General features: G+C 45.7%; 5 protein-coding genes across 6 annotated transcripts; 4 read left to right on the forward strand and 1 right to left on the reverse strand.

Moving 5' to 3' along the window:
* Window positions 1-4,159: 4,159 nt before the first annotated feature.
* On the forward strand, window positions 4,160-4,632 carry LOC122621737. Its single transcript, XM_043799697.1, has 2 exons — window positions 4,160-4,317; window positions 4,383-4,632. The coding sequence occupies exons 1-2, from the start codon at window positions 4,260-4,262 to the stop codon at window positions 4,568-4,570; spliced, it is 246 nt and encodes an 81-aa protein (XP_043655632.1). The 5' UTR covers window positions 4,160-4,259; the 3' UTR covers window positions 4,571-4,632.
* A 7,728-nt stretch (window positions 4,633-12,360) lies between these two features.
* LOC122621685 lies at window positions 12,361-13,525 on the forward strand. The gene is made up of 3 exons (XM_043799633.1): window positions 12,361-12,403; window positions 12,459-12,851; window positions 12,921-13,525. Exons 1-3 carry the CDS (start codon window positions 12,361-12,363, stop codon window positions 13,523-13,525), a joined length of 1,041 nt encoding a protein of 346 aa, XP_043655568.1.
* Window positions 13,526-16,351: 2,826 nt separating this feature from the next.
* On the forward strand, window positions 16,352-17,569 carry LOC122618901. Its single transcript, XM_043795496.1, has 3 exons — window positions 16,352-16,400; window positions 16,500-16,895; window positions 16,959-17,569. Exons 1-3 carry the CDS (start codon window positions 16,352-16,354, stop codon window positions 17,567-17,569), a joined length of 1,056 nt encoding a protein of 351 aa, XP_043651431.1.
* A 1,194-nt stretch (window positions 17,570-18,763) lies between these two features.
* Window positions 18,764-20,201, forward strand: LOC122620400. 2 transcript variants are annotated; one of them, XM_043797839.1, is made up of 4 exons: window positions 18,764-18,779; window positions 18,890-18,962; window positions 19,020-19,415; window positions 19,477-20,198. In XM_043797839.1, the coding sequence occupies exons 2-4, from the start codon at window positions 18,917-18,919 to the stop codon at window positions 20,112-20,114; spliced, it is 1,080 nt and encodes a 359-aa protein (XP_043653774.1). In that variant the 5' UTR covers window positions 18,764-18,779; window positions 18,890-18,916; the 3' UTR covers window positions 20,115-20,198. The 2 variants fall into 2 exon arrangements, with proteins under 2 accessions (XP_043653774.1, XP_043653772.1); XM_043797837.1 differs by lacking the exon at window positions 18,764-18,779 and having other exon boundaries at window positions 18,891-18,962; window positions 19,014-19,415; window positions 19,477-20,201.
* Window positions 20,124-22,403, reverse strand: LOC122620399. Its single transcript, XM_043797836.1, has 3 exons — window positions 21,925-22,403; window positions 21,569-21,863; window positions 20,124-21,513 (listed from the first exon to the last, which is right to left on the reverse strand). The coding sequence occupies exons 1-3, from the start codon at window positions 22,401-22,403 to the stop codon at window positions 20,263-20,265; spliced, it is 2,025 nt and encodes a 674-aa protein (XP_043653771.1). The 3' UTR covers window positions 20,124-20,262.
* Window positions 22,404-24,096: the final 1,693 nt, after the last annotated feature.

Raw genomic sequence — 24,096 nt, forward strand, 5'->3', positions numbered from 1 at the left:
ATTTAACCAGCCAAGTTTCGCATTAACCGAACGCTTGAGCTAATTGACTAGACAGCCAAACTGCAGTTGTTACAATTTACCTGTGTGTGCCTGCAGTTTTGGCGAGCCCCATTTTGTTTTTTTTCCACCGGCTAATTAGACGGGCAAACAGCAAAGGGGCGTGCCGAGTGGGCATATAAATTACGCCATCAACCCAATAAGTTTACACCTATCGAGAGTTCGTAATAGATTGCATCGCAAATTTGAGGTGCACGGCTGCCAATTCAAAAATGATTTATGCACACACGCACTCACCCCAAAAAGCCAACGCTGCGTATACGCATTATGCTCGTGTATATACAAATATATTTTGGGAGCATTCTGTTTCAGCATCTGTAGGAAATATCTGTGTGTGGTGCCCCCCAAGTTAATTAATGTGCGGTCAGCATAGGTTTTTGTGGCTTCCAGCTGCTAGGAGCCAAGGAGCCAAGGAGCAGGCATTCAGGCTCCTCCTGATATATACGAGTACGAGTATGTTGCCTGGTGCTTTGCATTATTGTGGCCAAACATTGGGCCGTTGTTAAGGCGTCCGGAGAAGGAAATGTTTGCGGCCAGTGCATATCATTTAATAAGAATTTTAATGCAGAGCCAGAATGCACATTGCATGCTGCAGCAGGAAATTGAATTCCAGCCCCATTTCATGATGAATTTATGTTGTGTGGTTAAATTAAATAAGACATTAAGTGCTGCATTATGACCGAGAGCCGAGTGCATTCCGTTCCATCTGGTTGGGCCGGCAATCAGTTAGCTCAAGAATTAAGAGACATGCGGCATGGATTAAGCCAAATAACTTGCCAGGAACTGTGGCCACACCACACCAGTCTCTCAGCCCTTCAATTTTAATTAGCATTCCATTCGAGAAGCCAGTAGGTGGGAGGCCGTAGGCCGAAGGACTTCTTCATCTTATCCCGGTCGTGGACCCGGTCCTGGTCCCACTCACGTCCACCGCCAGGTAATTAACAATAACAACAACGACACTCCGGCGACACAAAGCCGCCAACCGAAAACATGACATAACAACAAGCCGCCGAGCTTATTTGCCTGGCAATGGTCAGCCGGTTGAATTAGCACTGGGCTCCTGGACCCGGGTGGCTAATTAAAATGTATTGCTTTGTTGTTTCGTTTTGAATACAATCCGGTGGGATGAATTAAGTCCTGCTTTTAAAGACGCCGCATCCCACTACTCCACCCCCCAGATGAGTGGGCGATATGGTGTGGCAGCAACATCAACAGCATCATTATTCAAGGAGCAGACGTTTGGCAAAAGTTGGCTGGGCGCGCTAACGATCTGCCAATGTCGAGCTGTAGCTTCAGCTTCAGCTTCATCCTCAGCTGAAACTGATGCGAAATCGAGCCGAACCGAACCGAACCGAGTTGAACTGAGCTGAGCTGCGACCATGCACCATTAACGATAACATCATCAAAGAAAATCCTTTACAACCATGTGTCACGTCAGAACGTAACCACCCACCCCCACTCCCCTTCGAAGGACACACACACACACGCACACATCGATACTCACTGGCTGGGAGAGGCGCAGCAATAGAAGCCTACGCTTCCTGTCACAGGACAAAACGCACAGCAGCAAATTGGCAGCAACGACAGCAATTGCTACAAAAGGGACGACCATCCGAGTATGCCCGCATCCGAGTATCCCGATGAGTCCCCAGCATCCCCCAGCATTCCCCACATCCCCCACATCCTGGCAGGCGAACATCCGAGCGTCCTTCGGCGCCGGAGACGCACGTCGCCAAAGCTCAACTGCACACACATCAAAAATAAACCATCAGGCAAAGGCTGGGAAAAACCGACAACAAAAAACGACGACATATCAACATTAGTCAATGTCGTGTAAGGGAGTACCCGTGTCTAGGCCACCCAATCTCCCATATCCCAATCTTCCCATCTCCACACGCCGTGCGCGGTAATCATCGAGTAAAGGGTATACTGCATTCGTGTACATTTAGAATACAGTAAATATTAGATCTTACGAATAACCACTATACAAGACTGTATTGTATGTTATTCCGCTTTTTGTTGTTTCCTTATCAGTGGTATCCAGCCCTAATGGTAAAGGGTATGTCGTAGTCGTTCCTTAAACCATACTCTTTTTTCTTTGTTTTTATTTCGGGTGGCTTGGGCTGTGCGGCTGTTTTGAATAATTGTGCTCCGCTCCGCTCCGCTTGTGGATTTTGTAAAGTATGAAAAATATGCGTGTCTTACTTAGAGCCGCGCCATGGGCCTAATGAAGTGCTCAGTCCCCAAAGAGCTGAGCCGCCTGTGCCGCCGCCCTTTGGGCCAATAATTAAAACGTGTCGGGCGATTCCTCTCAGCTTACACGCCCCTGCCGTTCGTTTATCTATTTTTTGCCATTTTTTTCCCCCTTTTTGCTGCCACACGAGGTGGCATTGAGGTGTCATCGAGGTGGCATCGTTATGGCACTCCTGTTGTCTCCAATTCAAGCTGCCTGCTGCTGCGAATGGTGCGACTGGTGCGACTGGATCGAGTGGCCGAGCTGGAGATGGAGCTGCATTTGCACGAGCTTGTCATTTATCAGTGGCTCTGCTGCGTCTGCTCTTGAATTTCAATGCAGCTTATACAATTTGCACTCGACTTTGCATAAAAAGCAAACGCCTGCCTGCCATCATCGAAACATTTTCAGAGTCCTGCTTATGTGTGCTCGAAGTGGCGATGTTTGCTAAGTCGTGGAAATTTTTGGAGCACGCACCGCACTCTCGATTGGCAGGCAATGGATTGAAAGCTGGAGGAGCCACTTCTTCAATTCGCTGGCTCTCTATTGACTTGCACATTGTGGCGCTTTGCGGTATTGCGTGATGCATACGAAATGCCTGCAAGACAATTCGCCAAGGGATTCGCGTCAGTGGCAGAAAAGCCAGGAAATGATGGAACAAAACATAAAAACAGTTTTCACTTGCGGTTCGCCTTTGAGCGCATTTCAATTTTCGGGTTTGCTTCCTATTCGCACTCCTGTTTGAGCTTCTCGTAACACTCGTGGCAACGTATAATGCCACGAAAGAAGGTATTTCTTTTGAAACAAGTTGATTACCACTGCCTTGAGCTAAAAACTTAGAACAATATATTCGTAGCTTTTTTGTGAAAACACTTGTTCTGTTATTTCTGTATTTCCAAGGAATTACGCACCAAAAAAGTTGCATTGAAATTGGTGGTTTCCTTTGTTCTTGCTTTTGTGCTTACTGTTTGCCTGCCACTTTTTGTTGCAGCTCTAGCTTTGTGCAGACATCACCCGTTCATTCATTTCGAAGCATGCAATTGCTTATTAGGGGTCCTGTGGACCATGCGGCGTATGCGTAACGTAGACAAGAGCATGTGACACGTAACAGGTGATTTGACCCAGCCAAGCAAAGGCAGACAATGGCACAACAACTGATAACGATAACTTTATCCCAAGATCTTTTGACATGAGCAAACAAATAACGAAGAAAGCAGCACGCAACAGCCAAAGGAGCAAGGAATGGCAGTGGAATGGAATGGAAATGCTGAGGAAAAAACTTGGAAAAATACAAAGTGCTGTCATTCATTGTGTACAGCTATTTGCCAAGGCAAGGCAGTTCCACTGACATTCTCCTGTCCCCCACTTCCTCCCCCTCCACTTTTGTTTTCCTTTTCCTTGGCCGCCCCGCAAGGACATATGTATGCGTGTGTGTGCGTTTTGTGGATGTGTCCAAGTCCAAGTCTTTGTGCGTGTGACGTTTTATCTCTGTCACTAAATTGACACTTTAGTTAATGGATTTTGTGTGTGTGTGAGTGTGCCACTTTTGTGGCGCTTACTTTTTATCTGCGCTCCATGGATTTGGATTTCTGCCACTGTTGCTCCTTAACATATCAGAACCAGGAGCCAGCAAACACAAACAGGACACGCACTTGCCCGAAACGTTCGTTTCGCAAGTGTAAGTGTAAGTGTAAGTACTTTGAATAATAAGAATGCTCACTTTGATGGATGCGCAACAAATCTCTTTAGGTTTATCAGCGGAACGATGACAACGCTGCGGATGGGTAATATGTTGTGTACACCGCGCCAGAGGCGTCATGATCCCCATAACAATTGAGGGATTATTCACATGCCTGTGAACGTTGGAAGCAAACGATTTACCACGACTTACGTGTCACACAGTGTGTGGAAGTGTGAGAAGTGTATAAACGTTAGCAAAGTCTCTGTGCCTCGATTTCGGTCAAACAAAATGCCCCGTCGAGTACTCGAAACCTACGGATTTGAGCCAGCCAAGCAGCCATGTCTTCGTGAGTCCTTTCACATACTTGCCAACCATAAATAGGACAATTCATGTACCATGTACCGCATGCAGGCAAGTCTAAATTGGATCCCAAAGGTAAATGCGGCTCTGCCAACAAGAAACAGCCGAAGGAGCAACCTGTTGAGCAGAAGAACCCGCTGCACTTCCTCCAGCAGAAGAGCGATGAGCAGCTCATCGTGCATTGGACTCGTGCTGGGGGAAGTCCTTTTTCTCCCATCAAATTGTTGCCTCCTTGGTAGTTGTGTGTGCTGTTAACTGTTTGCCCAACTCTCGCAGACTTCATGGTCGTGTTAACAAAAATATAGATCATATTGGCAAGTCCAAAAGTAAAAGTAAAAGTATAGATTTTTAATTTAAAGCTAGCTTTTTATTCAGAAGCATTCAGAAAGTACATAATATTTAGCTGAGCAACGGTCTTTAGACATTTAAGCTGTTTCAGGAAAATATAAATATGTAAGCAAAATCAAAACATTTCCAAATTTGTCACAAAGCTGCCCTTAAGTATAATTTTTGGGAATGCTAAGCTCCTTTGGAGACTTTCGGTATGCTTATTCGATAGACATGATACCATAGAAAGCGAGCGCACATATTCGGCTTATTTTCCGGATTTTCCACTTTTCCGAGGGCGCAAAACAAGGCAAAAGACTACGCTTAAAGTTAAAAAAAAAAAACAAGTGAAATATTTAATGCCTTCGGCTTATGTGCGGGATTGCGATTCGACCTGGGCCGCGTGCGATAAATACACATGTGTATATCTGTCACACTGTGTCAAGTTTTAAATCGGCTTTCGGGTCGGCCAGCAGCTTCAATTTGACGCAATAATTTATATGTGATTTGGTCGCATTGCGGCGGCTTGTCAGGAGCCCAGTGGGTTTGGAGGAGGGAGGGAGGGCAGTTCGGTGGGGGATTTGTAAGTTCTGTTGACAAAATAAGCAAAATAATATATTACAAAAGTTGTGGCACGCGCTTCCATCGGGATTTGGTTAATCGAATATGCACACAGTGGGATACGGCTCAAACCGTTCGTTCCAATCACTTTTCCCAACCCACCACGACTACGACCACGACGCATCATCAGCATCATCATCATCATTGTGTGCTGGTCCTTGACAGATTAATTGGCCAAGTGCTCGGGAAAGTTGTGCAGGGGGGGGTTCCTTTGGCAGCATTAAATAAATATATGGGCATGTGCTTTATGCAGCACCCAGGTGTTCTCCAAACTGGCCAAAGCCGAAGTGGTAAACTTTCCTCTGAATGTGCCAGCAGCACATGCAAGTTGCCAGTTCCCAGTTACCAGTTACCAGCTACCAGTTACCAGCTAGCAGTTACCAGTTGCCCGCTGCAAGTTGCAACATGCCCATGCAACCGCCACCCACCACTTGGGCACTGGGCGCGAACTTGGCCCAGCAAACTTTTCCTGTTCAGTTGCGGATTGCTTTAAAGCGACTCTATTTATGCCACTGCCAGACTAACCACTCACACTCGAAAAAATATTGTTTCAACTTTAGGGGAAGCGGCCACCTTGTGGCCAAAGTTATGGTTGGTAAAAGGGATGCTCTGGATTTGACGTGGAACTTTCTCCAATCAGAAGTAATTAGAATACAGCATGGGTAGGGTTTAAATTAACAGCCTGATAACGATGAGCTCCTTAAAACTATCTGCACAGAGTGAAACTTAGCAGCGACTAAATTTAATCCACATTTTTTGGAGTGCAGAATGCTTCCTTGAAAGTAGCTGCATCGTATCGAACTTAGTAACGTTTATTTTCTCATTCAAATCATATTTAAATTTTAGCCAGATTTTTTGGAGTGCAGTATGCTCTGTGAATACGGACCCTTGGTGACCGGGTGCTCATTATGCCCGTTGCCGAGGGTATCGCGCTAAGTGGCTCCTGCATTGGGAATGGAAACTAAATGAATGGCCGCTTGAAATGCCTTGAAGCCCAAAGGATTAAATGCTCGCTGCACACACAAAGGCGGCGGATTGTGCCACCGCATTGTGAAAACAACTCATTTATCATAAGCGTGCTGCAGTGGGGATGATGGTATGGTATGGTATGGTGGTGGTGCTGATGAGGAGTGGGGCTTCCTGGGGGGCAGCGGACTGAAGCTTACGACAAAAGTAACTGACAACTGCAGATGAAATGTTGAAAGCGCGAACTGAACACACAGCGCAACAATTAATTGTCTCCGCATTCATTTGCCCTTCGCCAAGATGCCAGATGCTATTCTATGGCCAGGGGCTAGAGGGGCTACGGGGGCTAGCGGGGTAGAGGGGCGATGGGGTCAAGGGGCAGGTGGTCGGTCACGGGTGCGGCAAGTTGGTCCGCCCGGCACGCAATAATCGCCCGGCATTTGCCCTTAATTAATGGTTGAGCGCAAAGTAATAAACGATATTTAAACAGAAATTGCTTTGTTTTTTCTGCTCTGCTTTTGTAATTGAAAGCAGACGGAATTCATATTTCATGTGGCTGTCATAAAACTTTAACAACTATTTTGTCAGCGCAAATAAAAACAAACTGAAAGCAACAACGTCTCTTTTAATTAACTCAAAAGCTTGAGCATGCGATAAAGGCATTGGCCAATAATTACCTACCTTTAATTAAAATATTTATTATCAAATTAGTTAGGGGTCAGCAAAAAAAAGAAAAACAGCCACCTGATCCAAACGAAGATAACTCATTTTAATGATGACAGACGCCGACTCAGGGGAGCGTGCGTGTCAGGACAAAAGGCAAGAAAACTAGGACCAAGGATGGGGTCACCAATGGGTGATAAAATGGGGCACACAATTAATATATAAGAGCATTAGTAAGCCATGAAAGCATAGCACTTATGTTGGTTTTTAAATGCATTCCATTCCATTGAAGGAATGGACCCAGTTTCGACACCCATCAATCAGCAGACAAGTTAACCCATCGCTTCATTTAATTCCGAATGCCAGCTCCTTTCGACTGGCCATGCCGCAACATGACCAATCACTTTCGCCGGCCGCAGCGATCTAATTAATTTGTTGCAAAATAATTTATTAATTAGCATGTCAGTGTCAGAGATTTTCGGCCGTGGCTTATCATTAAACAAAAGCAGCAGATGGTGGGTGCATGGTGGGTGGCGATGGCATTTCTACCGAGGGAGGTAAATAGGCAATTAATCTGGCTCAACTGCGGACAGGTGTGTGTGTGTGTGCGTGTGCGCGAAAAAGCTGCATAGGAAAGCCGGGAAAACTGAAAACTGGCCAGGCCAGTTGCCAGTTGCCAGTAGCCATTGGCATGGCCGTGTTTCGCATTCGCCGGACATCGATGGCGAAGAAAGGACGAGCAAACTGGCGGAGCCAAGTGCGACACAGATGGAGGACAGGCAGCGGCAAATTGAACGAGCAATTATTTATTAATTTAACAGACACGCAATGCACATGGAGTTATCTCGATGCGATTCCTGACATCCGCTCCGATTGCCGGCAATTCGAGTTTTCGCCATTCGCAGCGCCGTCGAATGTCAGGCGAGGATGCGGATTCAGATGCGGATTCAGATTCAGATTCACAAGCAGTTTCACATGCAATTGCAGTTGCAATCGCAATAGCAGTCGCAGTTGCAGTCGCAGTCACAGTTGCAGTTGCAGTGCGAGTGTGGCCATTAAGCATTTATGATGTGCATGTCAGCGTCGGGATTCCTGATTCCTGATTTCGGATTCCTGTTCCCAGCTTCTGGCAGGACTTGCAGAGCTGATTTCCCATGGCGACCTTCCGTGCGCAGGACTTTCCGGCTGGGCGGCTTTAATTCGGCCAGCCGGGCTGGCTTAAGAATCATGAGACAATTAATCAATTGCCTTGATAAGTTGCACTTAATTGGGCAGCTCTCGACGTATCAAGTGATTGCTGACAGGCATTCTCGGGCACATCCTCTTAGAAATTTTATTCAAAAGTAGTCTGCTTTTAGGAATTTAATATAAAACCAACGCTGTATTTTCGGGGCTTAGCTTCTGGCTCTGGCCTCCTTTTTGCACATCGCCTGAAGGGCTTGGCGTTTTGGCTAGGTTTTAGCAAATTTCAGGGAGGCATTTACCCCAAGCCGAGTCCAAGCGAAACCGAAATGAAAACTAAAACGTCGCATTTTGCACTCACATCTGCAGCACTGCATTCGAGTCTCTGGGTCAGCAATTTGCCAAGTTTCTGGCAAGTGAAAATGAAAGCCCTTAGTGTCTGTGTATCTGTGAAGTGTGTGTGAGTGTGTGTGAGTGTGTGTTTGTGTGTGTGTGCAGGGGAGGAGGAGCATTTTGCAACGGAAGTGGGTAAATAGTGCAAGGAGGAAATGTACAAATAAATATTTGCAAATGAAAATGAACAAGGAAATGCAAGCGCCATGTGGCAGCGACAAGCGCTAAAACGTTTTCTATATGTGGCCTGGTGTCCGCAACGATAATAAATGCGCCTCTTTGGCCACACAAAAATTTGCAGCAACCCTGATCCAGAAATACCTCAAAGAAAATTCGTTGGAAAATGCATGTATTGTTCTACTCTACAGCACAATGGCCAGGAAATGCCGTTTGTGGCTTAAAGTCCAAATAGTCACCGAAACTCCACACACAAATTGTATTTCTCACGTCGTGCCAAAATATCAAGGCTATTTTATTGGGTATTTGCATACCCTAAAATATTATTGATCATTACATTAATAGGCTTTTCTGCCATGAAAGACTAAAATCGAACTCCACTGGGACTCAATCATTTGCCAATGAATAAGCCAGAGCCCAAATCATGATTGAAAATTTAATGCGCAACTTTAAAGCCAAAGATTATCGCCAGTGAATCAAATTAATTCGAGTGCAGGAATTCCAGATAAAAGAGGAGCGAAATATGTAAAGGCAAAAATGCTAACCAACTGAATTATTTTCAAATCATTCTAGGCAAAAGCAATTTGCATCTCAATTGCTGCTCAAAAATCGAGGGGCGACGAGGAGCATGGGCAGGAAGAATCTGATGGGAATGGCAATCGGAATGGCAGTGCTCATGGGTTTGGATAGAGGTTTGGGTATGGGTATGGGTGAAAAAATGCTGCCACAAAGCGGCAATCAGTAACAGTTATAGCGGAAAATAGCTATAATATGAATAGGGCTGATATGAATATCTAGCCCAAAACAGGCAGAAAATTGCAAAAGTGCCTAAAAAGAATCCACAGAAAAGGGGCTGCACACATGACTGAAATTAAAATAGCAACAGCAACAGCCGAGCAGATGAGCAGAAGGATATTTTCGGGGAGGCACGCGGAGCTGAGGTCCTCCGGCAAGTCCTTCGTCCCCGTCCAACCACACAAAAGCAATTTCGATCAGGCACAAAGATAAGGAGCGGATTCAAGCAGAGAGAGAGAGAGAGGGAGAGGGAGAGCCAACGCAGCACATCAGTTACAAAAATGTAGGCTACCGGCTACCCCCTGAAAAAAAAACACCCTCGAACATCCTGAAAACCAGACCCACACCTCAACAAAGGACCCGTGAAAGCAAAGCAGATAAAGACGAGCCGAAAAAACGAACAAGGAGTATCAAGCACACAAGGATGCGCTGCAGGATTCGTGGTTTAGGCCTCTTTACTTCTTTACTGCTTTACTTCTTTTTTGCGGCTGCTGTAGGTGCGCTAAAATTATGCAAATCATCGTAATACTTTCCCGGCGCAAAGCAAAGCGGAAGGAAATTGTGTAAAAGCGGCAAGAAGCGGCTATACGAGTATGTATGTGCTGCCTGTCTTGTCTGTCTGCTGCTTGCTGCTTGCTGCTTTTGGCAGCCTTTTTGGCAGGCTACAAAGCAAATAATTGCCCCAGAAATTGGGGCCATGCAAACTGTAATGTAATGGAGCCGTTTCGCTTTGAACGTCGTCGCATGTGAAGCCCTAATGATGATATTTCCCAAAAAGAACTCTGAATCAAATAAAGCGCCTGTGTTCGTTCGGCTGGTGGAAAACAGTAAAATGAAGTGAAATACTTGGCAAGTGTTTGCTCGCTCAGGCGACCGCAGTCAATGGAGAAAAGCTTAAAGACTCTGCGCCCATAAAAGAGTTTAAGCTGCCGCCCAGCCGAGCATAAAGTGCACACCACCCCCCGTCCCGCCTCGCCAGGATTCCGTCCAGCTGCCAGCTTCCTTGGTTTCCGCTTCCTGTGGTTTTTGGTCGAAAAATTTAATAAACGTCAAGCTGAGTGGCAAAGAAGAACGAGGGTCCAAACATTGCACCTGCCGCTGACCGCATTCGGGGATGTTAGTGAAAAGGTGGCACGCCGAAATGCATACTTGTATGCATGTATGGCCATACACCCATACACCCGTACAACCGTACGTATACGTATTGTCCACATGAAGCAGCGCCAGCAACGAGTATGCAACATAACGTATACGCCCCGTGACACTTTTGGGACAGCAAGCAGCCTTGATCCCCGCAAAATCACGCAAACTTCATAAGACTTTCGCCATCCGCCCCGGGACCCATCTCTGATTTATGGTCTTTAACTTGGTTAACTTGCCATCACTCATATGTCCTCGTGGTCTTATAATTGCACTTCTAAACATGGACCATTTATAAATCTTAGACTTGCAAAACTTTTCCCATTTCCCCGATAATTTCGCGCAACATTAACGAGCTTATTAATCGTCGCACCCTCATAGTCAGCAGCATCAAGCACGTCTCTCGATTCGGGACACAGGACTCTGATCCTGGGTTGAAGGACGCGTGAAATTCTCACACACAACACCACACTTATGTGGGGTTGGGGCTGAGGTCACGGCATTTTATTGGTCCCCCCGGCGGCTGGTGGGATGCCTTTTTTGAATAGCGCGACACATTAACTTAATAATTTAGTGGGTGCCGAGTGGGCTGTTATAAATATTTATAAGAGCCGCCCTGAGTGGGCCGTCGATGGCAGGACTAGATCTGCTGCTAAGAGCTACTCCAAACTATGCCATCCGTGCGGGGATTCTCCTGGATTCGCAGGCTCAATTGCGCGTAAAAGTCAAATGTCTGTGCCTTGCGCCCAAAAAGCTTCCTTGCCACTTGCCACTTGGCACATTCCAATACACACATGCAAAGTTTGCACGTCCTGGCATACACACACACACGTATGTATAGGTGTACTATATACTTGGCCCTCTAAGTCGCCGTTATATATGCGCATGTATTAGTTTTGGCCGCCATCTCTGCATGCCGCAGAAACGGAAAAGCTTACAGCCGTTAAGGGATTTAGCAGGCAAATATAAATTTATGAAATATTCGCAAGGATGTGCGAGATGCTGGCTATTGCTATTGCTATTCCTATTGCTATTGCTATTGCACCTTTCCGCAAACAAACCAGAAAATCAGACCGTTTTGGCCTGGTTATAGCAACAGCTATAGCTTCTGCCATGCAGCCAGCCATTCAGATGGGCCAACAAACACAATCTCGGCCACAGCACAACTTGTTGTTGCCCACTGGACGTAGAGGTGGACGTGAACGAGGAGCCTGGACATGGACAAAATCAATGCTAAACCAAACCCAACCAAACCAAACCCAACCAAACCGAACCGAACCAAACCGAACTAATGTTATTTGTGGAACAAACAACGATAATGAAATCATGGGGCGCTGGGTAAATGGAAAGTGATTCGGTTGGTTCTGGTCAGGTTGTGGCATCGGGCCAATAACTAATTTCATTTACTCTGCCAGGCGCATTTGCAATCGAATGGCAGCATATGCACACAAAAGTTGACAATATCCGCATGAGGCCACCAGGCTTAAACATTACCTGGTGTGCCTCTGATCTGGAAGTAATTAAGCCAACCAGGTGATAATGTAGGCCACACTTTTCCAACTTTAATTCGTTACCCAGTTCTACCAATAATGCTGTAATAATATAATTAATTTCGGATCGCTCGTGCAAGTCGATGCAAACAATAAAATTCGACAATGAATTGCACGTATAGTATTTCTGAAACAGTTGTGCATACACTTCTCCGATTTCCGAACCATATAAATACACCTGCAAGCGATTAACTGGCGAGTTGAACATTTCGGCTATGTTGCGAATTCTGCTGCCGCTGCTGGCATTCTGTGCCTTGGGTAATGCAAAAATATGTTCTCGACCATTACTGGACCTAAAGTTTATATCCTTAAGCACACGCCCAGTGCCGATTCACCAGGGCTCAAGTGGAAGGCACCAATCGCATCTTCATGGTGCGTGGCCAGAACCGCCAGCTGTCACTTAAGCGCACTGCCAGTTCGGCGGTGGGAGAAACGCTGCAAATGTGGTGCAATCCCCGGGACATAAGGGCCACCACCTGCCAGGCGGGACAGGTGCCAGCCTTTAGGCCAACGCTACCCATGACCTGTCCCACTGCTCCGGCGGCCATGACCACGCCGGTGCAGGATCGCAGCTGTCCGGCCACCATGTTCCGGGTGGGCTACAACGTGGGCAACAACCAGTTCCTGGAGCTCTATCGCGCCTGCTTCGATACCAGAGCTGTGAGGGCCATCTTCGTGCAGCACCGCGTGTATGGAAAGCCCTTCTGTAAGTATATACAAACAAAAATTCCCACCTACCAACTTACTAACTTGAGCTGCTCTTTAAAATGGCCAGATATCACTCGACCCTGTGTGCAGTTCAGTTCCGATGGCGTGATCAGTGGCGCTGATGAGGCCAGTTACTCGGTCCGCAATGTCCATGCCACCTTCAGGAGGCTGTTTGGCAACAACCAGAACTACATACCGAACAACCGCGATGTGGTCATCAATCGCGGACATCTGGCCGCCTCGGCGGACTTCTTCTTTGGCGACCAGTTGTGCGCCACCTTCAAGTACGTGAATGCAGTGCCGCAGTTCAAGAGCATCAACGATGGCAACTGGGAGACCATCGAGCGGTACGTTCGCAATTCGGTGACCGGTAACAATTTTGTGAATGTGCGCACCGGCGCCAGGGGCGTCCTCTCGCTGCCCGCGAGCCGTGGTTCCAGGAATGTCTTCCTAAGTGGCAACAAGAACCCGGTGCCCCTGTGGATGTACAAGATAGTGCGCAACGCCAACAACCAGCCCCTCGTGGCCTTCCTCACCATGAACAACATCTACGCCCGTCAACGCCCGACGGCTCCCAGCTTTTGTCAGCCCGTGAATTGCCCAGTGGCATTGGCCAACACAGCGGCGGCTGGCTTTTCCTTCTGCTGCAACCCCGCCACTTTCAGGCCGTAAATGAAAGCCTTTGAGTATCACAAATATCAGTAACTTAATTACTATCATCTAGCTGGGTTTTTGCATAACAAACTTTAAAATGAATGAACGGATTATATAAACTTGAGATACTTTATACTGAAATTAAAAATATATTACTTCGCCTTGAGGTCGCAAATCAATTGTCGTTTTCATAAATCGTAAATGCTTGCGTGGCAGTTTAAAACGCGTGCGAACGCTTCGAATTCATGGCTCATTCGGAACGGAATGGACTCGAGACGTCAGTTTTAATGGTCATTCGGCGGCTTCTCATAAATTGAACCCCCTCCGGGACGCCACTGCCACTGCCACTCGCTTTTGGCCCATTTAAATTCAAGCTGCGATTGTGGCGGAGGGCAAACGCTTTTCAATGCGTGCGAGTGCAATAAAGGCCATGGCAATTGCTTGGCGGGGGTTGCGCCTAAAAGTAGACATTAAATAAATTATTCAGCAGGGCATGGCACTATGGGGAATTCGACCTGTTTTTTTGGCATAAATTAATATCTCGTAAACTATTTAAGATACGATGATAATTTTTTTGTCTATTCTTATACACACCTTTACAATCAATTTGGCAAAGTGGGCGTGTCGGCGCCCCCCAAACAACCCCCACATCGGCCCCCCGCCTCCCTATTTTTAATATATTTTTTTTTTCTACTAAATATATTCTTCAGTATCTATTTCAACGTTGAAAAATAAGTCATTTTTATTTTTCATTTTTATTCGTCATAAGGCCAGAGCCGTTTCAGTGGTAGTTTTCATATGATGTTCAACGGGCCTTGCCTTCCGTCCAGGCCGGGTATTATAAAGCTCTTTATTTCATTTATTTATTTATTTTTATTTTTCAATTATGCAAAAAAGTGTTATAAAACATGCCATAAGTAACCTTGATTAATTTCAAGAAGACTGTCGTCGATATGCCCAACTATGCGTGCGCCACGCTACTAGGAGGGCCGCATTGAAAATTGAGAGGTTGCTACCTAATAATTTAATTTTCGCGAAAAGTGGCAAAAATTTGCAAATGAAACCTATATGTTCTAAATAGGGAATTAATCACTCTACAACATGGACTAACACACTTACTAAACAAATTTCAACAATTTTTTAAAACTCTATTCAAAGTTGAAATTTTATTTTGAAAGTTGGACGAGAACATCACTTGCTAAATATACAAATTGTTAAGTTTACACGCACAAAATAAGCAACATATTAGTAGAAACACATAGTATACACCTCAAGAATGAGTATTCATTTCAAATTTGACGGGTTTAGGCCTTGTGGTTCAAGAAATATTAATTTTAGTAAGCACTAAAAAAAGAAGCTCTCCGATGGCATGTGCTTTATGTTTACAACAGCTGACTTTACAGCTGTTAATTTTAACAGTGGACTGTTAATTTAACATTTGCGTTACAGATTATAAATCTTTGATCAATTCTTAATATGTTAAAAAAAAAATTTTCAAAATTTAAAACACTTTAAAAAATACATTTATGCCAAAAAAACAGGTCTAATTCCCCATAGTGCATGGGCTGTTTGTGTGTGTGTGTTGCTTTTAAATACGCACGCCTGCGAAATTGTTTTGTGCGTGTGCTGCTGGAATGGAGCTGATGGATATCCTGGCTGTATAATGGGAACAGGGGACTAGGGAGTCGGGGGGACACTGGGAGCTCATAAAAGTGCAGAATAAATTTAGCAACCCGGACATGCGTTCAACTGGGCTCTCATAAAACCTAACAGTTGTAATTGTGCTGTAAACACGCAACTCAATGGCGTTGTGAATGGGCCGAGCACTTGCACCACCCCCCATTCAGAGCACCCACATTCTGGCCATTTCTATGCATCCATCCTGCACTGCGGCACAATTTAATTTATGCCCCGTTTTGTGGCCGGCTTGTTGATTTTGCTGCCTCTTGCCACTTGCCACTTGCCACTTGCCTCTTGCCCCTTTTACTTTTATTTCCATTTTTATTGACCATTACAATTCTACACAAGCAGCGTAGAACTCTGAGTCACAAATTTTATATGGCATAATTCGGTTCGCCCCTGTGAGCATGCATTAAAAGTGCCCAAATAGCGCCAAATTGCTCGTAAGCAGCGGAAATTGCGTTACGCCCACTTCAAATCCAGGCGGACGGAAATCAGACAAAAAGCATAGCATACTTTAGCCAGCATTAACCATTTCGCAACATGGCCATTAAAACACATAGCCACTTAGCCAACACTCAAACATTTGCGCACAGCAAGCTTTTCGATGACCAGACGACAACAACAACTGACAGACGAATAAAACAAGGCCATTATGCAGCCCATGTCTGGCATGGATTCTGTAAAAGCTGAACCCAGCTTTTAGCCACAAACATCTATGGAAATCACTGGCTAACTAACCACAACACCTTTTCCCCGGAATAGTGCCAACAAATTTCCAATAAAACACCCATCCATATGCACCACTAATGGCCAACTATGCTTAGCCAGGCATGCACTGTATATATTTCCTTCTAAGCCAGTTCTTGTTACTGAAATAAATTTCACCTGCAGTCAGGAGAAATATGCACCAATTACTACGCATTTTCCAAGTGGAAAATGTGCCTGAGCTGCACTCAGCCGCCCTGAATAGTGAAAAGTAAGAAAATCGCTTTCTCATGCATTCAAGCCAGTGGGGAAAATATGTCTATGGCCAAAAATAGTCTGTTGTCTGAATGCGAACACGTGCGCACAAGCCTGGCCAGAACAATGGGGCTAGGCCAAAAAAGCCGGCCTAAACGGTATATAAGCACCAGTGGCTAAACTCATTGATCAACAAGCAACATGGAAGCGCCACAACTGCTGCTAATCGTAACTATTGCACTGGGATCGGGTGAGGACACATAAATATTACTCACTTATATCCTGCATAATATCCTAAATGGTATATACATCAATAAGGAATCCTTCTACAATGCCTTTCCCATTCCAGTGCTCCTGTCCCAGGCGGACTGCCCGCTCTCCAGGGCAATGATCGAGGGCACCAATAGGATCTTCACGAACCGCAATGCCGCCGGCCAGTACGAGCTGAAGCGCCTGCAGAGGGTCCGCACCAACGAGGTGCTCCACATGATCTGCCAGCCCAACGACATCGTCCAGACGACCTGTCAGCGGACGCACAACAACTTCAGCAGGCCATTCCCAATGCGCTGCCAGCGACCACTGGTTGCCACGGCCATGGCTGTTACGGATACCTCCTGTCCAGCCACCATGTACTCCGTGGGCTATACCATCAACAATCGGCGTTTGGAGCTCTACCGCGCCTGCTACGATCGCAATGGAGTTCGGGCCAGGTTCACTACCCACTCCGTGTACCACAAGACCTTCTGTAAGCTAACTCTTTCTGGTTCTTAGCATAGAATGCAATGGGTATATCTCCTCCACGTTACAGTTCCTCAACGTCCTTGCGCGGATTTCTCCAGGGATGGTGTGCTCAGCGAGGCCGATACCCAAAGTTTCCTGCCCCGCAACATTTTCCGTGCATTCCGCACCATCTTCGGCAATGCCCAGAGGTATATTCCCAACGATCGCGATGTGGTCATCAATCGTGGACATCTGACGCCATCGGGTGACTACCTCTATGGAGACCAGATGTGCGCCACCTTCAAGTACGTCAATGTGGCGCCCATGTTCAAGAGCATCAACGATCGGAATTGGGAGACCATCGAGAGGTGGATTCGCACCCTCATCAGTGCCGGCGGATCGCTGAGGATCAAGACCGGGACCAATGGTGATCTGTTCCTTGCCGACAATCGGAATCGCCAGCGTCGCATTATCCTGGGCGCCGGCACCAAGAACATAATGCCCCTGTGGCTCTACAAGGTGGTGCGCACCTCCTCCAATGCGCCGCACAGCGTGTTCATCACTCTGAACAACATCTTTGCCAGAACTCGACCTCCGGCTCCAGCTTTCTGCACCAGCATCACCTGCCCCATGACTCTGGAGAGTGTGGCAGCCGCTGGCTGGACCTACTGCTGCAACGCCACCACTTTTGCACTTTAATTTAAATATATTTAATAATAATAAATATATTTCATTCGATGCATTCCAGTGACAGTTTGTCACTTAAGAAAGAAGCTTGCATTCAATTTTGAAATTACCAGAACTTCAACATTCTGCCACTGAGTCACGTAAACTCAGCCCCAACCCACGATGATATCCTGCTTAATGATTGCGCCCGACGAACGGTTTCAAGTGCGGAATCATATTTTATTATTCTCTGCTGCACCTTAGATTCAATTTTAGATAGGTTTTTATGAGTGCTGCTGACAAAATGCAAGCCACATAAAGTTCATTGGATGCAGCTGGAAAGCGAGCAGGCAGGGGAAGGACGACTCCTTTGTTATTAAACGTGCGCTGGTGCAGGTAAACAACCCACGCGATGATAAGCGCAGATAATACCGACTGAAAGGAGCTCGCAGAAAGAGGTGAGCTCGGATGGGGTGGGGATGGGGATGGGGATGGGGTTCCACCCTACCAGCCGCCCTTTGAACCTAGGAAAGCCCACGGCAAGGTACCCTTGCAGCTTATCACTGATGACCTGCGAGGCGGCTTGATGAATGTCTGGATTTTTGAGAGCCAGAGAGATTGGGAAAGCTCTAGCATGAGCATCATTGGTTGGTCAGGTCTAATCTCGATCCGCAGTTCCAGCTGGAAGCCGCGACTGTGAAGATGATCACACTAAAGTAGCTGTGTCTGTGAGTAAATTTAGTACATGCAATCAATAGACAAGATTACTTTCAGTTATGGGAACTGCCAGCTTTGCCACTTGAGAACTTGCAACGTTGTGAGGACTACTACGTAGTCAGGGAACACCGCAACAATCCGATCATCGGATTATTTTCGGTTTCTTCGAGTGCATTACAACTCAAATGATAACAATGACCATGTTCCCATTCCCAAGTGGAAGTACAAGATAATCGTTGTTAGTCACAACTGGATGGGTGTTTGCTAAGTGACTTGTACGACTTCTTACTAATAATAAATGAATTGATTGAAATTGCTTGTTGATTAGACAATAAAGATTACATTAACCACAAGCACACAAGTGGTATACCAACCGCTTATCAAAAAAGTTGAACTCTATGAAATTTACTGATAGGAAACCACTAAAAAACCAAGCAGACTGAAATGGGAGTACTCTGCTTAACCTGTTGGGAAAGTAAAAAGATGTGGTGAAGCTCATTTTACCGAGTAACTAGTTTAAATGAAGGTGGGTTGCGAGTCAATAAAAATACATAATTTGCATATATACAAATTCAAATCCAGAAGTGATAAGCTTCTTAAGTATAAAAACAGTTCTAAGCTTTTGGCGATTCTCAGTTCTAGATCGAAGCTTAAACTGTTGAAATGCGCGATCCCAATTTTCTTCTGGTGTTTATAAGTCTCATTTTCCGTGAGTAATCCAAGTGGCTTGGGGTCAGAAATTGTGACTTTATATTTCAAGTTTCAGTTTTCGGAAATGCTAGGGCTATGTGTTATGTCGATATGAACGTTTTGACGTCCAACTACGTAGTCTTCAGCACAACTACCGGTGTCCTTGATATCCTAACCACCGATATTGTGGCCACCAGAAGTGTAATTTATTTGGCCTGCGATGATGGAACACCCCCCATTCAGTTGGTTTGTCAGTCGAATGGTAGTTTCAATGGGCCATTTCCCAGAGCCGGCTGCAGAAACCTTTTAAAGCCCCTTGTTGAACAAGTAGCAGATACCTCATGTCCGCAAACCATGTACCGCGTGGGTTACAGGCTACAGGATAGGTTTATGGAGCTCTATCGAAGTTGTTACGATAGTGTAAGTTACGCAGCGCAGTTCGCCGTCAACAAGGTTTACCCCAGCAGACACTGTATGTAAAATGAGAACATTCAATTCAAGAACGCAATCTGATTTCATAATCTATCTTCAAGCCGCTCAGCGTCAACCTAAAGCGTTTACGTCCGATGGAGCGATGACCGCAAGAGCCGCCGCTGCCTACCAAGTTACCAGGATCCATGATCGATTTGTTCAAGTTCTTGGTGCAAGGCAAAAATATGTGGAAACATCAAGCAATCCATTCCATCATGGTCACCTCGCACCGAGCGGCGATTACTCGTTTGATCAGCTGCAGAAGGCGACTAACAAGTTGCGAAACGTTGTTCCTCAGTATTCCAGCATCAACAACGGCAACTGGAAGAGGGTCGAGTTCTGGGTGAAAAAACTTCTGGCTAGGCATGGATTCGATGTCCTACAGGTCGTCACCGGGGCACTGGGAGTGCACAGCTTGGCAAATGACGCTGGTGTCATGACCCCGATGTACTTGTTGAACGGCGACAAGATCCCCATTCCAGAGTGGATGTACAAAATCGTCAGCCATTCCTCCGGCCAAAAGTGGGTAATACTAACCTACAACGACGGATGGACTACTGAAAGGCCGGACCCAGGATCCATGTGCCAGGAAATCCAATGTGACTCTGATCTGAATCTCAGTGGTGCGGGTTTCACGTTCTGCTGCCAGCCCGATAGGTTTATTCACAGAAACGTTCCACATTTAAAGGGGGTTTTTTAAGGAGATCCATGAAATACGGTCAACGATATAATCATATGCCTATTATGCAAGTAAAGGAAACAATAAAAAGCTTAAAGTAATTGTAAAATCTTTTCCAAACATTGTGTGGAATACGTAATGTGAAACACGTAGTGAACACCTATCTATTCTAATCATCTTTGATATCACACTTGCAAATGCAATACATCTTATCAGTTTTATCTGTCACACATGTCGAATCACTCTCGTAGCTGTCGAGCCGACTGATAGTGGGCACCACCACCTCCACGGTTTCCGTGACATTGTTGAAGAGTACGGTGGCCCGGAAGTCGGCGGAGTTCTGCTTCACCTTGAACATGGTGCGATAGGTGCCCACCTCCGTAGGGGGCACATCGTCGTGGAAGTTCTGGTCCAGCTCCACTTTCATTTCCGTCTCGTGAATATAGCTGAGCTTCAGTTCCGAGCATATCTCACTCAGATTCCTTTCGGCCAGATACTCGTTGATGCGACCTATCACCTTGGGGGCAATGCGATCGGCCCAATCGTACGACAGTCTTTTGTACGGCACGCAGGTGCAGAAGTGCTCGGGTATTCCGGCGTCCTCACACGACCTCGTCTCGTCGACGGGATAAAACAGAGACTGGCACTTGGGACAGTCGGCCGCCTTGGGCAAAGGACCATCTGGAGTGCCGCCCAGTTCGATGATGTGCTTCAGGGTGTTGTGCAGATCGTAATTGGAGGTGAGCCGATTCTGATTTAGCGCAAGGGCCGTGGCGTATTCCGGATACTGAGCCCTGAACCAGGGCGGCAGATAGATAAACATCGTGGGTAGACGCGACTCCAGGAATCCACTGGGCAAGGACATGATGCTGCCGTAGCGTGACCCATGATCCGAGAGGAACACCATAATACTCTGATCGAACACACCATCTGCCTCGAAGTCCAGCAGGTACTGCAGCACATAGTCCTCCATTTTCGAGGGCTGCTGAAAGCTGTCGTGGCTGAAGCTGTTCGACCAGAACAGACCCCAAATGGGTCGCTCATCCACGAAACGATTGGCGAATTCTTTGGCCATGTCGTAGGCATAGCTGCTCGTGATCCGCCGTCCGATGCAGTACCTCATTGAGCAGTCACTGCATTTCCAGACGTTCAGGCCCGATTCAACGGCCTTCTGAAGGGGCCTGAGGTAGAAGTCGGTGGGCTGATCCAGGAAGCCCGGTTTGCAATAGTTGAACGTATTAATGCCACTCTCATCCTCAGCGTAGGCGGTGAGGTAGCTGGCATTCCGAAGGTAGTGCCATATGAAAGGTGTCCTATCCAGGCACCCATCCTCGTGCCAGTTGCACACCTTCGTCAAGGCCGACTCAGGATTGTAGCCTGCCAAAATGGCCAACAGGTTGGGGAAGGTGTTGTCGCCTATCTACACATTATAAAATATTCAGTCTTTGGTTATTAATCCTGTTCCTTACACCCACCTTGTTGTATCCCTGCTGCTCGAACCACCCGTCCCTCGTTAGGTAGTTATACACCTTTGGCATGGTTCTACGCAAATTGATCCGCGACAGGCTGTCTATGCCGAACATCAGGACACTTGGCTTCCTCTTGGCCGGATCCAGTGAGAGTCCTTTGGGGGGTGGCCTGTATTGGATGAGGCTATACGCATCGCTCTGCAAGACATCGGACTCATTGCCAAGACGATGGCAGGCCAGGATTAGGGCCTGCACATGCAGCGGCACCTCGTAGTTCTGAGTAAAGTACTTTCGCTCCACCCTGACGAGTGTTAGGAGATAAGGAAGTTAGTTCTAAGAAATATATCAGTCAATTACCTTACTTATCGTAGCTGTCGTGCTCCCGGTTCCGCGTTATCTCCTGGTAATAGCAATTGTACTCCTCCGCATCGGAGTTAAGAATGATGGAGGCGAGCGACTCATTGATGACTAGCAAATATCGCTGTCGAGAGATGTCATAGATCGGGGTAACCAGGGCGGTTTCGTTGGAGCAGGTCTCGAAGTGCTCGCGTCGGAAAACGGCCATGGCATCTTCGTCGAAGGGATTCACATACGGGATCTTGCACTTGGCGGACTCCACGAAATAAGCGGGCCGAACTTCGTCCTGCACTTTTGAACCTTCTTCAGTTGGCAGAAAATCTGCTATTGAGTCATCCGATCGTGTATCTTCCGAAACTCTGGGCTCTTCCGCTACTTTCATATATTTAACTGTGGCCTTTTGGGTCTTAAGACAGAGAATTACGATTATTGCAATTAGGAAGAAGCATAGCCACTTCAGAAGCGGATGCAATAATTTTATCATGGCTGTTTAGCCCGCGAAGTTCACACACAGACTGTCTAGCCCGGCCAGAGTGTCTTACCATATACAGAGAAGCAGCAGGGTATCTATAATTCTTATCACCAACCGGATGCTAAACATGTTGTATGTTACTTGTTACAAAATGAAAGTTTTGCATTTGCTGAAACACATAATTGAAAAGCGCTCAAATAGTGCTGAAGTAGCACCATAATATACGCTGTTTTTTTTTTTTTTTTTTGATAAATCAGACATTTGTTACCTTAAAAGTAAAATGCCGATTGATATCATACAATATGGGATACTTCAAAAGGTCGAAAGCAGACCTATAAGCACCTGTTTAAATTCCTACAGTTTTAACGGTCGAAATAAAACGGGTTGAGTCATTGCTAAAATGGCACTTAAACTCAACACCTTGTCAGTGAAATAAAATATGGAAGGTGTCATTGCTAAAAGAGACATGTTACGTAGTACGTAATACGTACATGTTTTAATACAAAATCTACAATTTGTCACCGCTAACATCCATATACGTAAAAATAGTTGCTCTCCAAGCTTCGTTGGCCATCATTTTTACAGCAAACATGTAGTTACCAGTGGGAACCGGAAAACGGGCGAACATCTTCTCACTCAAAACGAAATTCTTCAGTATAAAGTCGTGCTGTTGGGTAAATAACTATTAGTTCATTAAATGAGCTATTTCGAAGCGAACTCACGTTAATCGGACACGAGTGATTAATATTGAAGTAGGGCTTCAATTCCCTATAAAAGTAGAAGAATACATTTGACGGATTCGGGTGCTTCATAATGTGACAAAGATCCACGGTGGTATTAAATAGATATGGATGGTAGCCGGATAATTTTTTCCACACACTGAAATTAACTTGCACCGTCTTCACGGGCAGCTTTTTTAATTTCAAGTAAACGTTAGCTCCGATAATGCCTCGACCCAGGACTTTCAATCGACACTCTTTTACTTCAACAAAGGATTCATCCTGAACTACGCACTTCATGTTTGTGTGGCGAGTTGTGGTCAATCCGTGTACCAGAGCACCGAAAGCCCACATCCGGGCAACCATAAGTGGGATGTTCATATCGTTGAAGCTCACAATGTACTAATTGTTAAATTGCTGTCGTTGCATGGTTAAATATTTTAGCCTATCATCAAAAATCAATTAGTATTACTAGCTTGTGTGCAAGCTTTATATCAGGTGGTTAAACGTGCTTACTTTCGCATTTCGTTTATAATTTACCAAATTATTTAAGAAATATATTTTTCTAGAAGATTCACCTTTTAAGATTCTTTAAAAAGACTCATTTTTATGATTAAAATTAACTTAAAGTCCTTTTCACGTTTTAAAATTCTCATGATGATAACTCTATTTCAAATAGCGAATGAAACCATCTTAGCCGTGTTGCACTTCGCTTAGCAGAGTTCGCCACCCTAACCATAAAGGACTGTTGCACCAGAGACTATTTATAAAATTATTTCTTTCTTGTCTAGTCCTCCTTATTTGCATATAAATATAAAGCATTTTAAGCCTAGATTAAAAGTTGTGGCTTAAAGCTTAGTGATAAAAAGTAATCGGTTATCGATAGCCAGCTCGCGTTGGTGTAAGCACGCTGCAAACGCGATTTTGAGCTCGGCAGAACTGCTGGATTTTTTAATACATTCAGTTGCGCATTTGGGGGATTTTCG

The sequence above is a fragment of the Drosophila teissieri genome, chromosome 3R, assembly GCF_016746235.2.
Source record: "Drosophila teissieri strain GT53w chromosome 3R, Prin_Dtei_1.1, whole genome shotgun sequence".
NCBI lineage: Eukaryota > Metazoa > Arthropoda > Insecta > Diptera > Drosophilidae > Drosophila > Drosophila teissieri.